The sequence below is a fragment of the Eublepharis macularius genome, chromosome 1, assembly GCF_028583425.1.
Source record: "Eublepharis macularius isolate TG4126 chromosome 1, MPM_Emac_v1.0, whole genome shotgun sequence".
NCBI lineage: Eukaryota > Metazoa > Chordata > Lepidosauria > Squamata > Eublepharidae > Eublepharis > Eublepharis macularius.
The window spans coordinates 44,343,735-44,356,863 of NC_072790.1; the positions used below are offsets into that span (position 1 = coordinate 44,343,735).

General features: G+C 43.1%; 1 protein-coding gene across 1 annotated transcript in view; it reads right to left on the reverse strand.

Moving 5' to 3' along the window:
• Positions 1-537: 537 nt before the first annotated feature.
• KCNS3 (potassium voltage-gated channel modifier subfamily S member 3) overlaps positions 538-13,129 on the reverse strand; it is a 51,599-nt gene continuing 39,007 nt past the window's right edge. The window contains exon 4 of the mRNA XM_054986239.1: positions 538-1,233. Coding sequence (XP_054842214.1) covers positions 1,196-1,233 — 38 coding nt within the window. The 3' untranslated portion in view covers positions 538-1,195. The remainder of the gene's footprint in view (positions 1,234-13,129) is intronic.

The following is a 13,129-nucleotide window of genomic DNA, read 5'->3' on the forward strand; positions in this document are numbered from 1 at the left end:
GGGCTGGAAACCCTCCAGTTAGATCGTATCATAACTTCCATTACAATTTTCAAATGTTATAGGAGTAGGAACAATGTAATATCTGAGGTAATATCATATCATCCCAAAAGGTTGACAGCCCTCCCAAACATTAAGCAAAAGAAGTTTTAATATGCTGTACATACCTGAAAATTGTAAGCAAATTTGACCACCTCCTCTTTTTCTTTATGTCACATCTGGAAAAGAACATAGCCTTCCTTTGGGATTAATACTGTATCTAGTTCCTCCCTAAATTAAACAAATTTGGCTTTCAGAGACAAATGTAGAGCGCTGCTAGGAGATTAACAATGTGGTAACAGATTTCCTCTTACATTTAAATTCTTAAAAAACAACCACATAGTAGCTTTCAGGAAACTAGGTGAACTAGCTCTCAGGAAGTCAGACCAATTGACTTTTTTTAAAGTACTTTTTAAACCATCCCGCATTGGATTTTAGCTTAAATGATAAGATGATACACTTTAGAAAGAACACATACAAAAGGTTATTGGTCATGTCAAAGTTTTATTGGTGTTGAGGTAGCCTGCCTTATTGTGAAGTGGTTAGCCGAGATAGCTGCGCAGTTGGCCTACTGATAAAGTATCCTCTTTACTGAAATTTTTAACAGTTCACAAGCGAAGGAACAGCAAGCAGTATTAACGAGAGGAGGTCACAATAAATCGCGATCATCATTATCATTCAGCAGCAAAAGGAATGGTGGTAATCATGGCGGCAAGGAAGCATTTGGCAAAGTTAGGCTGAATCCCAAAAGCAGATGTTGTCATTAATTCATGGGGGAGGAGAACATATTAATTCATGGGGGAGGAGAACATGAAATTTACATCATGTGGCTTACGTGATTCGATAAAAAACTTTTTGCTGGCCAAAAATATAAAATGAGGCAATCAATGGTATGTATGGCTTATTTATTTTTGGTGGAATGGGGAGGGGGGGTTGGTGCGAAGCTGTAACCGCAAATGCACAATAAGCTCTAGCAACATCTGTCAGCACTGCCCCATTTTTGTGCCACTTACTGCTTATGGTTATTTCCCCTAGGGTTGCTTTAGGGAGAGATCCTTTAACCATTCTCAATAGTTGAGTGCTGAAGCATCTCTTCAATATGTATGGATGCTTTTAGCTGTGCTTAGTGCCAGAGGTAACCAGCAGACTACAGGTCCAGTCACAGATGTGTCTTCGATGAGACTAAAGATGCCCGTTCTATATGAAGGGAGACAAACATATTTTTAATGCTGAGTCTTGGTTTCTTCAAAATCAACTCTTGTACATGGTTCCACTACACAGTGGGAAACGATGGCTTATGGGAAGTTAAGTCGGTCACACTTGTTTTGTTTTTAAAATGCTGGCGCTTTAAGGAGCTACCAGACCTTTTATTGTCTTGTGCACATTTATTTATGGTTTTAATGTAAAATTTTACTGTCAGTTTTAACACTGATGTAATCTGCTCTGAGCCTGTTCACGGCGAGAGTAGATTATAAATTCAATCAACCAATCAAATCAAAAAGCAAAAGAGACAAAATCATTTTTGATTAGGACCAACCCAAAATGACACCAAAGACTACACACCATTTTGTGTCATTTTGGTCAGTCCTAATGAAACATATTGCGTGACTTTTGTTGTTCAATATTGCTTTGCACATACGCTGCGACCTGCAACTTCTTTCCGCTTTGTGAATACATTGTAACCCGGAAGAACTTTAAATACATGGGGAAATTATGAGATGTCTTGATGATGTCACTAGGCTATGACCTTTGCCCATTAAACTAATGCTTCTTGCTTCCCTCCCTTCCCTCCCCTCTCACCCAACAGGATGCTCAAAATACAGTCAGGGAAAATTCAGCCATCAATCATTAGGGTTTGTTTTTTTGTGATACTATCTTGATATTTTTAAACAATTTTTTTAAAAGCCATTGTCCAGTACATCTGCGTATATAATCAGCATAATAAAATTCCTGTAATAATATTTTTTAAAAAAAACATTCTTAACATTGGGCATGATCCAGTCCTTTGTGCGGACATGTTCTTGACAGAGCTCTACGGGGTCTTTCTTTTCTTTCCCCCGCCTATTCCTGTGCAGGTAATTCAAGTCACCACTAAAGAAAATGAGCAGTTTATTTCATGACTCCCTTGTGTCCCAACCATACTTCACACTGTGCTTGAGACATGGGGATGTCCACAGACTTCCTGTTCGGTCACATGGCTCCTTGCACTGAATGTCACCTGCACACACAGGTGTGGAAGGGGGAAAAAAAGTTTTCTATCAAGTCCTATCAAGAAGCTCCACACATGGACAATGCATTCACTGTGGGGGAACACATTCATTTTTTAACAGTGCCAGTTTTCAAATATTTCAAACACCTTTGGCTTTTCATGTTTTATATATGCATATCTTTCAATTATATATAGTGCTGTTTCCCATACTGTTTCCCAGCATGGACCAGAGTGGTACTATCAGAAAGCTAAAAGGAAGATTATAGTTAGGGGAACCTGCAAACCTGTACCTGAGAAAAATCCCCTTCAAAAGTTCTTTTCTTGAGGGAACTGCATTAGGCAATAACACTTCCTTCTTCTTCTTTAGGAAGCTATCAGAGAACTTGATTCTCGAAAGCTTATGCTACAATAAAATTGGTTAGTCTTAAAGGTGCTACTGGACTCTTTTTGATTTTGCTACTACAGACTAACACGGCTAACTCCTCTGGATTTATAAGTCATGACACCAATCGCCACCATTTCAGACCTATTTGCATGCCTAGCAACCACTACACATCATACTAAGAAAAGGGACTGCCATATTTAACAAGCCAGGAAACAAATATTCAACAATGAATACAGGCATTCTGAACTCAGAGAAAACCAGCGTACAGCCATTCAGAAACACAGCCTAGTGACTCGGTACACAGGGAAGAACGAACATATCTTTCAAAGTTTGGTGGCAAAAAAACCAAATCCAAACTCTTAATTTTGCAGTATCTTAGCTGTTTCTAAGCTATGTTCTAACAGATGAAGAATGCTTCCAAGTGCTCTCACGAGTGAACACACCTTCTGCCTAATTGGTATCACTCACTGAAATGCCAAATCCCTTTTCCCCTCCAAGTTTCCCCTGTAGTGTACATAGTTTTAACCTGTAGTACAGCCAGCCCCAGATAGTGGAAAGCTACAGCATTTGCCGGGGCTTCCAGACCAGCAAAGGGCTTACCAGCTCCTAAAGCATCAACATTCTCTCAGAAAGTCAAGGGCAACGTGCCAGAATTCTGTTTGCTGGAACCCAGCAGGTGCACTGAGAATGTGTCATCCTAAAGCTCCCCCTGTACCCTGGAGCAAGTACTCTAGATGTTATTAATGTGACAGTATTGGATAAAACTTGGAATCAGGGCTTTTTTTGTGGCAGTACGAGCCAGTACTGGCACCTCTTTCGGCCTGTGGGGTTGGGCCCCCAAGGACACGAACATCGTAAGTACCAGCACACCTCTTTTTTTTTAAAGAAAAAAAAACACTGGATATGACCGAGACCATATTAATCTTCTCCTTACTGGATAATACACAGTTGCAAGTTTAGTACCCAAACTGCAAATACCAAGAAAGGATTTCTTCTTCTTTCCAGCCACCATCCAACCACCTATTGACAGCCGCTTTATCATATGACAAAATTGGCCCGTTATACATTGCATTCCCCAATCTTGTAAGATTTTCAGCCTCTCATATATCAGCATGTCAACTAAACTCCTCTTTATCTAAAAGATGAGAAAAGGAGTGGACGGACTGTACCTCAAGTGACCCCGATGTTCTCAAAATGGCACAGACTACATCAATCTTTATGCCTAATATATCCTTACTGGATTTATTTACCCATCCGGCAGTTTTCTTGATCTTTTTCAGACCTTGTTTTAACACCCAGCTGTTAAATTTAACCCTTCTGATTTTTTTTTAAAAAAACGTGTATCTACAGTTAAAGGAATGAATTAAATGAAAATCTCATGGGTGTTGTTTTCTCAAAAGAATTCATACTCCGCTTTAAGTACAACCTCCTTGAACACATTCATTCTCAATTATCTCAAGTTATTGTCATTCACTTTGTACCATGATACATGCCCAACTCTCTTTGGGTGCAATCCAGCACACACTTACACTAATTAAATCCCATTAATGGTTGAGTAGCAAGTGCATTGGGCATGGGAATTGGTCTTAGGGTCAGAACCTCTGGAAAGAGCAGTACGTAGCTAGTTCAATGATTCAAAGTAAACTACTGCATTCTTTTTAAATGGCAGAATTTAAGCAAGAAATCTAAGTGTATCCACAGCCAAGCTCTGCCTGACTCTTTCTGAGCTTCCCATTGTTCGCTCATTTAAAAGAAGGTGAGGGAGAAAAAATGGCAATTACTAGACATAAAGTGAAATTCACTGGCAATAGCTATAATGAATTTTATCTTCAGAGGAAACCAGGCGCGTGCTCGTGCATACAAATGGAAGCTTTTAAAAGCATGACTGTTTTATTCATACAGTCTAGCCTCTCTTTGGATATGCCTTTTCAAAAACATAAACGAAACTGAGGCAAAGTAGATATGGGTAGCTGTTTTAAAATATATAATGCAATGAGACCACATAAAAACAAAGTTCTCAATACATTTACAGTCTCCGTTTTTTTAAAAAAAAAATCCTGAAAACTTCTATACTAATGTTCAATATACTAAGACACGATTGTAAGTCTACCTGCCTGTCCATCTTCTCCTCTGGAGCAACTTTGTGAGTAGCACGGCAGGAATGGCACCCTCTGAGCTATAAGTGATGAGCAAACAGCAGACTGTGTCAAACTATGTCCAATGCTGAAGTCCTGTGACTGGAACCCCTGACATTATTTTGCCCTAAAAACAACTGTGGGGGCTGCAATATAATTCAGGGGCTGTGATGCAGGGAGCAAAGGTGGGAGGGTACTTCTTCCCTCTGTACTATTTCCCTATTAAAAATGGACCTCCAATGATGATTTACATCTTTGAGGGCCATTTTGGTATACTGGTTAAGAATGGCGAGACTCTTCTCTGGAGAACCGGGTTTGGTTCCCCACTCCTCCACTTGTAGCCAGCTGGGTGACCCTGGGTCAGTCACAGCTCTCAGCCCCACCCCCCTCGCCGGGTGATTGTTGTGGGGATAATAATGACATACTTTGTAAACTGCTCTGAGTGGGCATTAAGTTGTCCTGAAGGGTGTTATATAAATCAAATTGTGTTGTTGTTGTTGTTATCATGGTAGGGATAACAACTGGCCTATCGTGGGGGGCTTAAAGCAAGGGGGGGCATTTTTGATCAAGTAAATGGCATAGGAGGAAGTTGTAATCGTATCTTTCTCACTGCCATGACCCCAATCCATATAACCCTCCCCAAACACACAGCGACTTTATTTATACAGCTTACTTTCATGTTGGTGGATCCAGGGCTTTTTTTCTGGGAAAAGAGGTGGCGGAACTCAGTGGGTTGCCCTTGGAGAAAATGGTCACATGGCTGGTGGCCCCACCCCCTGATCTTCAGACAGAGGGGAGTTTAGATTGTCCTCCGCGCCGGCAATCTAAACTCCCCTCTGTCTGGAGATCAGGGGGCGGGGCCACCAGCCACGTGACCATTTTCAAGAGGTTCCGGAACTCCATTCCCCCGCGTTCCCCCTGAAAAAAAGCGCTGGGTGGATCCAATCACAGTATTCTAGTTTCTGCCTAGTTTGTCGCACTGCAATTTTTCACTAGGAAAAAAAAAAGAGATAAATGCCCCAGCTCTTAGGATCGGCTTTGTCAAATGGCACTGCTTTCTCCTGCTTCAATGCCTTGGTGACATCAGCAATGATTACACCAGTCTAAATACCCACCCTCATCCCTTTTTGCCTGATAAGCAATCGACACATTTTTTAAAATTTTACTTCATTTATACCCTGCCTTTCTGTCCTAAGGGGACGCAAAGCAAATTACATCATTCTTCTTTCCTCCAATTTTTCCTCACAACAAACCCTGTGAGGTAGGTTAGACTCGGAGTTTGTGACTAGCCCAAGTTCTCCAGCAAGCTTCCATGACAGAGCAGGAAATCAAACCTGGGTCACCCAGATCCTAGTCCACCACTCTAGCCACTATACAATACTGTCTCTCGTGGAAAGGAAAAAAGACTGCCTTGCTCAACATGCTTAGAAGCACAGGGTGAAGGATGAACTTACAGCATGCATATGCACAGAAGTACTGGCATAGCTATAACCTAGAGCCACAACTGAATGACAGTGCAGAACAAGAAAATCTAGGAATGCATGCTTTAGGTTTATGGATGATGAAGAATCATAAAACCAATGCCATTTGCAACCTCCATAGAGCCAGTATGGGATAATGGCTCTGGTGCCGATCTTAGACTTGCACAGCTGGGTCCAAATGGCTATGCAAAGCTTATTGGAGAACCTTAAAGGTTTGTTGGGAAGGTGAAAGGGTATCAGAGGAACCAGTATGTGACGAGATAGCAACTGATGCACGTGCATCTCTGTACCGTAGCACCTGAAGAAACTTTCACACTTACAAAGATGCAAATCATCTTGTCTAAACAGTGAAGGCAGACTGCCGACTACCTGCCTGAAACGAAAAATGCACAGCAGCTATCATAATACTGCACAGTTTTGTCGGGAAGCTGGTTGTATACATTAGTTCTTCGAAGAAGTTACTGGCAATTATAATAACATGACCCAGAAGTTGGAAAGCTCAAGCAAATATCAGCAAAAGGCTTGCTAGCGAAGCCAAAATTTGGCAGCATTTTCTCATTGATGATCGGAGAAAAGTACTAATGGCAATTTTGGCATCATCTGAGACGAGGGCAGCTTCCAAGCTGACCCCACCCCCACCCCCACCTTAGTGCTGAAGATCAGCAGAAAATGTAATTAGAGTCTTCAGAATCAGCAGAAAACCAACATGATACAAACTATACTGCAAGCCCTGTTCCTAAGGAAAGTCCATCTTCCATAAGGTAAACTGAACTCAGTGTGTATGGGGGGAGGGGTTTGTTATGCTTGTGTACATGCTACAGAAAAGCACCTGTGGCCATGAAAGTACCAGTTCACGGGTTGTTTCTTCTTCTATGTATTACCATGCACTTTGTGGGGATGCTTTCAAAAACTGTCTGGGACCTTCCACTAGTCCAAACTGCAGTAGCTTACGCTAGTGTCAGGGGGAGGATGGTGGTGAGGGAAGTGCCATCAAGTCACAGCCAACTTAGGACGACCCCCGTGGGGTTTTCAAGACAAGAGATGCTCAAAGGTGGTTTGCCGTTGCCTGCCTATGCAGAGACCCTGGTCTTCCTTAGTGGGCGCGCTTCCAAACTGGAACTAGGGATAACCCTGCTTAGTAGCCAAGATCCGACAAGATCAGGCTAGCGTGGGCCATCCAGGTGGCAAACAGGAATTTTATCACTACGGTGCTAAAAGATCCATACTGGCTTCCCTAAGGGCCAAACTACACATTCAAGAGAGCACAAACAGACTCGGAAAACTGCCGGGGGGGCTCTGCCTCCCCCCCCTGCCATCTTCCTGAGCAGAAATAGTGCTGGGAGAGAGTTACATACCCGTTTTTGCAGCTCCACATGCACAGAATACTCCATGTGGAACAGCAAAAACGGGGAAATGACTCCCCTCCAGTGCTGTTTCAGGCAGGGAAATGGCTTGTGGGGGGAGGGCAGGAGCATTTCCTCTCCCCTCACCAACAGCAATTTCAATGGGCTTAGACTGGAGTAACTCTGTTTAGGATTGTACTGTCAGTAGATCACACACTGTGAGCTAATCCGATTGATCGAGTAGCAACTAATACGGCCTTAAAACCTGATGCAATGTTTCCAAATAAATGCCTTCTGTGAATACGTGATAGCTTCTAAGTTCCACTGAAGTTTCTGACATTGGGCATATCCTCTCCATCTGCATTAAGTACCTTACCATTGCAATTTGAAATCCCATTTACTTTCTGCCTTTCCCAAACCATCCCAGTAACATTAACTACAAATCTCCTTCAGTGTTATATAGCTACAGTTTTACAGAGAAACCGGCAAAGATTGCAAGCAAAACAAAGGCAGTGGGGAGCTGAAGTTTTAAGCATTCTGTTCAGGACACTCTCGAGAAGCAAAGCTTCATTCCCCAACCTAGAGCTTGCAATTGCAATTTATAACAGAAGCATTTTGCATGCGCTGCACATTCCTGTAATGCAGCAGTCCCTGTACGCATTCCAGCACACGGTACATTAGCAGAGATTAAGTCAGGTGCCAACATTTCTTAACGAAATGTAATAATGTTTTGACAGCTGTCCAATCAGCATGTATAGCAATACAGGTATCTCTGTCATGCACGTTAGCATTTTGTTCAAAAGGGGGGGGGGAGTCAAAACTATAGCGCCAACAACATTATTGACCCTGTTCTTGCTAGTAATTGATTTATATAGGGTCATTTATCCTACAGAACACCACAGGTAATTTTATTTTCCCTACTGATTTCATGTGTCTGAGAGATCATCAACCCATCTTCAGACTTGCAATGACTTGCTAGCCATGATTTCCCTCCAGAGCCACTCAAACACTCTACAGGATGACCAGCTGTGAAGGCATCACGGGGTTTGACACCTCCCATCCCATCTGAGGGTTCAGTGCCACTTCAAGGACAGGTACAGCAAGTCCCACAAAACAGCAACTGTGGTGAGTCATTGGCTCCAATGCTTAAGGGGGAACACGGGGCTGGGGGAGCTATTTTGCAGAAGTGAAAGCATCTGAGGCTGACATTCAGTGGTAAAACAGAGCCAGAGGAAAGGGTAAAAATATCCCTCCTCCCCCCAGGCCAGCATCCCCTTTAAAGTGCAGCCCCCACAGCTGTGTTCTGTTAAAATAAACTAGGGAAAACAGAACTAGGCATGTAGTTAAACCATTAAAGACCTAAGACCTTTTAATCACTGCTGTCCTGTCAGGTGTTCTACAAGAATATTGTGGGAATGTTGTCGGAATATTCCTGCTAATGGAAGAATACTTTGGAATTTTTCTGCTAATGTAAGGGGGGAAATTTTCCACCAATTCCCCCATCAGGTTGGTGACCTCCACCTCACCACCACTACCACCACCTCAGTTTCTCGATGGTTTCCTGTCCCCCAAAAGCAGCAGGCGGGGGGGGGACATTTTGGACTGCAGGAAGAGAGGAAAGTGAAGAAATCCCACTCTGCAGTGCTGACAGAAAGGTCTATTTACTGTGGGATTCAAGCCATATTCTAAGCTCAAATAACGCAACTACAATGTACACATGCCCACCATGTGCCTCTGTCTAACATGTATCTTTGAAAGAAGGCAAGTGCACTGCACAACACGGAAAAAAAGACTAGGTCTATACCACAGCCAGGCCTGTGGACTTTCCTGCTTCGAATCAGAAGTGTCAAAAACTCCCAGGGCCTGGGCCATTTATGACACTTGCGTGACAACCAGGGCTCATTTCAAGGGGGAACGCACAGGAACGCAGTTCTGGCAGTTCCCCAAAGAAGTCACATGTCAGGTGACCCTGCCCACCTGACTCTCGGCCATTTGGGGCCCATTTCAGCCTGGATTGGGGCTGAAATGGCCCGGATCAGGCCTCTGATGGGTGGTGGATCACTCTCCCACTCAGCAGCGGCCCGATCCTGACCACTTTGGGCCCATTTTCAGCCATTTTCAGCCCCTTTTTGCCATTTTGGGCCCAATTTGGGGCCTGAATGGCCAGGATTGGGTCCAAAACAGCCAGGATAGGTGATGTCGGGGCGTGGCATATGCAAATCAGTTGTGCTAATGACACACTTCCAGTGATGGCAAGGGGTGTGGCACGTTAATGGCTTATGCTAATGAGTTCCTCCAGCTCTTTTTCTAAGAAATGACCCCTGGTGACACCTAGCCATACAATGATGACAGCACGTTCTCACAGCCTTTCATTCCCATCTATATTACATGGGAATAATGACTCACCACACCGTCAAATCTGCGAGCGAGCTACAGATTGAAAACACAATCTTCCTTACCACAACTCAGATCCTGAAACCTGAGAGGGCAGGAGATGGGTGTCTTCTTATCTGAGGCAGCAAATGTCATCTGTAGTTATGGTAGTTACAGCCAGCCTGTCTGCAGCCTGCAATCAATGCAATGCGGGAAAAGGCTACAGAGTACAGTGTGTTTTTTCAGGTTTTCTCAGAGGGGGAGCAAATTTCTGCCCCTATAGCTGCAAAGGCAAACTGAAGAATGTGGGGCCACAATGCTTCAAAATCGCAACAGCTACCTCTGGTAACTGAATAATGTATCAGCTGAGGGGTGGGGGAGCAGGCAGGGCTGCAGAACCTTCTCTCTGGGACCAGAACTAGGGACATGCCCGAATATGGAAATCTGAACGTTTTTCATGATTTATGCAAGTCACTGAACCCAACTTTTCCTAGCTCAAAAATCTGCCTTTTAATTGCCGTTAAGGACATACCTATCTCTAGGATATGTCAAGGGACGGCTTGCCATCTCGTTTATTAATGAAAAGCCTCGCTGACTTTACCTCAAGAGAACGATATATCTCGTCTCTTTGAGCCTCAGCTCACAAAAAGAAAGTTGTCTCTCTTCCTGTTTCACATTATAGAGATTACTGTGCTTTAAAGGGGAGGGGGGAATCAGCTGAGCAGAAATAATTTCAGATAAGGGTATCAGTTCCTGCCAAAATTCACTCATCCTAAGTATTTTACCTAATGTGTTATGATACAAAAAGGGTCTATACTTGATGTGATTTAACATGAGCTAAAATGATAAATAACTTTGATTCAAGTTTATGAACTCCCACAGCAATGGCTTATTATCAGTTAATATGATGAAAAAGCATTATTTTATTTCTTGGATACAATCCAGTAATCTTTCATCTTGGTATTGTATTTCAGTCTAAGGGAAATCCCTAGGAAATTATACCCTAAACAGCTCTCCCAATCTATAGCTCAAGGGAAACTCTTCAGCAGACTGCATATCCCAAGGAACTTTTGATACTAAGAAAAAGGATTGCAGGCTTAAAATTAAGCTTGTTCACAGAGACTTGAAACATTTCCTTTTTAATTTTTAAGTGAGTTCACATAGGCTTAAATAATTTCCCTTTTGATTGCTGGCCTTAGATTTGCATATCATACAATTTGCCCATGTGGTCTGCCTTTCTTGCATGTTTACATAAACTGGAAATTATGCACTTTCCAATATGCTGTGCATTGCTTGCATATTATGTATACAAACCAACGAAGGCAAATTACATGGGAAAGATACAATCCTAGCACCAACAACTGTAGAAGGAATGTAACAGACAATGCTGTAATGCCCCTATATAGATCTGTTGTGCAGCCTTGCCTGGAATACTGCGTACAATTCTAGCTGTTGCATCTCAGAAGAGGTATTGCACAACTGTGGGAAGATGCCGAAGAGCTCGAAAAAGACAGAGTATCTTTCCTATGAGGAATGACTAGAGAGTCTGGGGCCTTTCAGTTTGCAGGAAAGGTGATTCAAGTTTGCAAAATTATATAAGGTGGATAAAGTGGATGGAGAAAACTTTTTTCTCCCTTCTTCATAATAAATTTGTTTGTTAGCTGGTAACTAATGGACTGACTTGCATTTAATGTCCAGTTGGTAATATTCCATCCCTTGGTCACTCCATGAATGGTTTCAATTCAAGGCAAATCAGGGCCAAGCTACAAGTGATGAATGACACTTGAACGGCATGTGGATTGAGTGGAGGGCAAGTGAACAGGGAGAAATACACTTGCCGTTCAAGTGTCATTCGTCACTTGTAGCTTGGCCCTCAGAGAGACGGAATCCCAGAAAACTGATTTGGGGAAGAGTGCCGGGTAATGTATCAGAGATCCCTTGAGGTCACCGCCCCTACTCAAAACCAGGAGCTGATTTCAGGAGAAGGCAACAGCTGAAAAGAGCAGGTAGTGGTTAGTACCTGACGTTAGAAGAGCTGAGAGAAGCAGGGGCAGGAAAGGGCTAGAGACTTCACCCCTAAACACACACTTGACTTGTGAAAATCCAGACGGCTTTAATAACAAATCGGAGAAGACCACTATTGTGTAAAGATGGCGGCTGTTTTGAATCTTTCTCTAGTCTACCCAAAGTTCTTTCTGACTGGGAGCCAAGCTACAAGTGAAGAATTGAACGGCAAGTGAACAGACTCACGTGTATTCCTCCCTGTTCACTTACGCTCCACTTGATCACAAGTGGAGCGCAAGTGAACAGGGAGGAATACACGTGAGTGTATTCACTTGCCGTTCAAGTGTCATTCGTCACTTGTAGCTTGGCCCTGGGAGCGTCATTCTGCAGCAGCAGGAAGGGCTGTTTATATAACACAAAAGGATTTTAGGAAAAGAGACTGCAGTACAGAAAAATCACTAACTTTCTTCTAATGGCTTTCCTTGCATCGTGACTGAAAACATTTGGAAAAGGTAAGGAAGTGTACACGTCGGACACCATAGCCGCAAGGTTCCTAAGCCATGATCTTTCCTCACTCAAGTCATACAAATTGAAGGATGTGGTCATTTAGAGCTTTTAAAAAGGGGGAAGGGAGATGTTCTGCACGCTGAAATATTGTAATGGGTTGATAAAAGCTGTTGATTAATTTGAGAGCGTTCAAGGAACTTCAGGCCAATAACTGTCACTTTCAACTACTGCTGCAAACAGATAGATGGAGATGTCAGAACTGCCAGGATGAATCAGCACTTCACACTGCAGCACTCACAGACACCGAAGTTATTGCACTGCCCTTTAGCGATCGACTATCGCAAAGCCTTTTTAGCTTTTTCCAAAAGCGACTTGGTATGCTCAAGCTTACATACCAACCGACGTGACTTTGGGTGCCTATGAATACCCCCTGCTGCCCAAGACGGAGCATGACGTTCTCCGGCAGCGATTAGTTCTCAGCTTCCAGTACGTCTTTCCACAAGCTGCCCTTATCAGCTGTCCCCGGAAAACAGATGCTTATGACAAACTCTGAGTCAAGCCAAAGCAGTGTCTAGAAGGTGGTGAAGAAAGCCTGTTCTCTTTTCACAGCCTTCAACCTAGGGCTCGAACAGTCACTGGTATCAACTGAATTACTA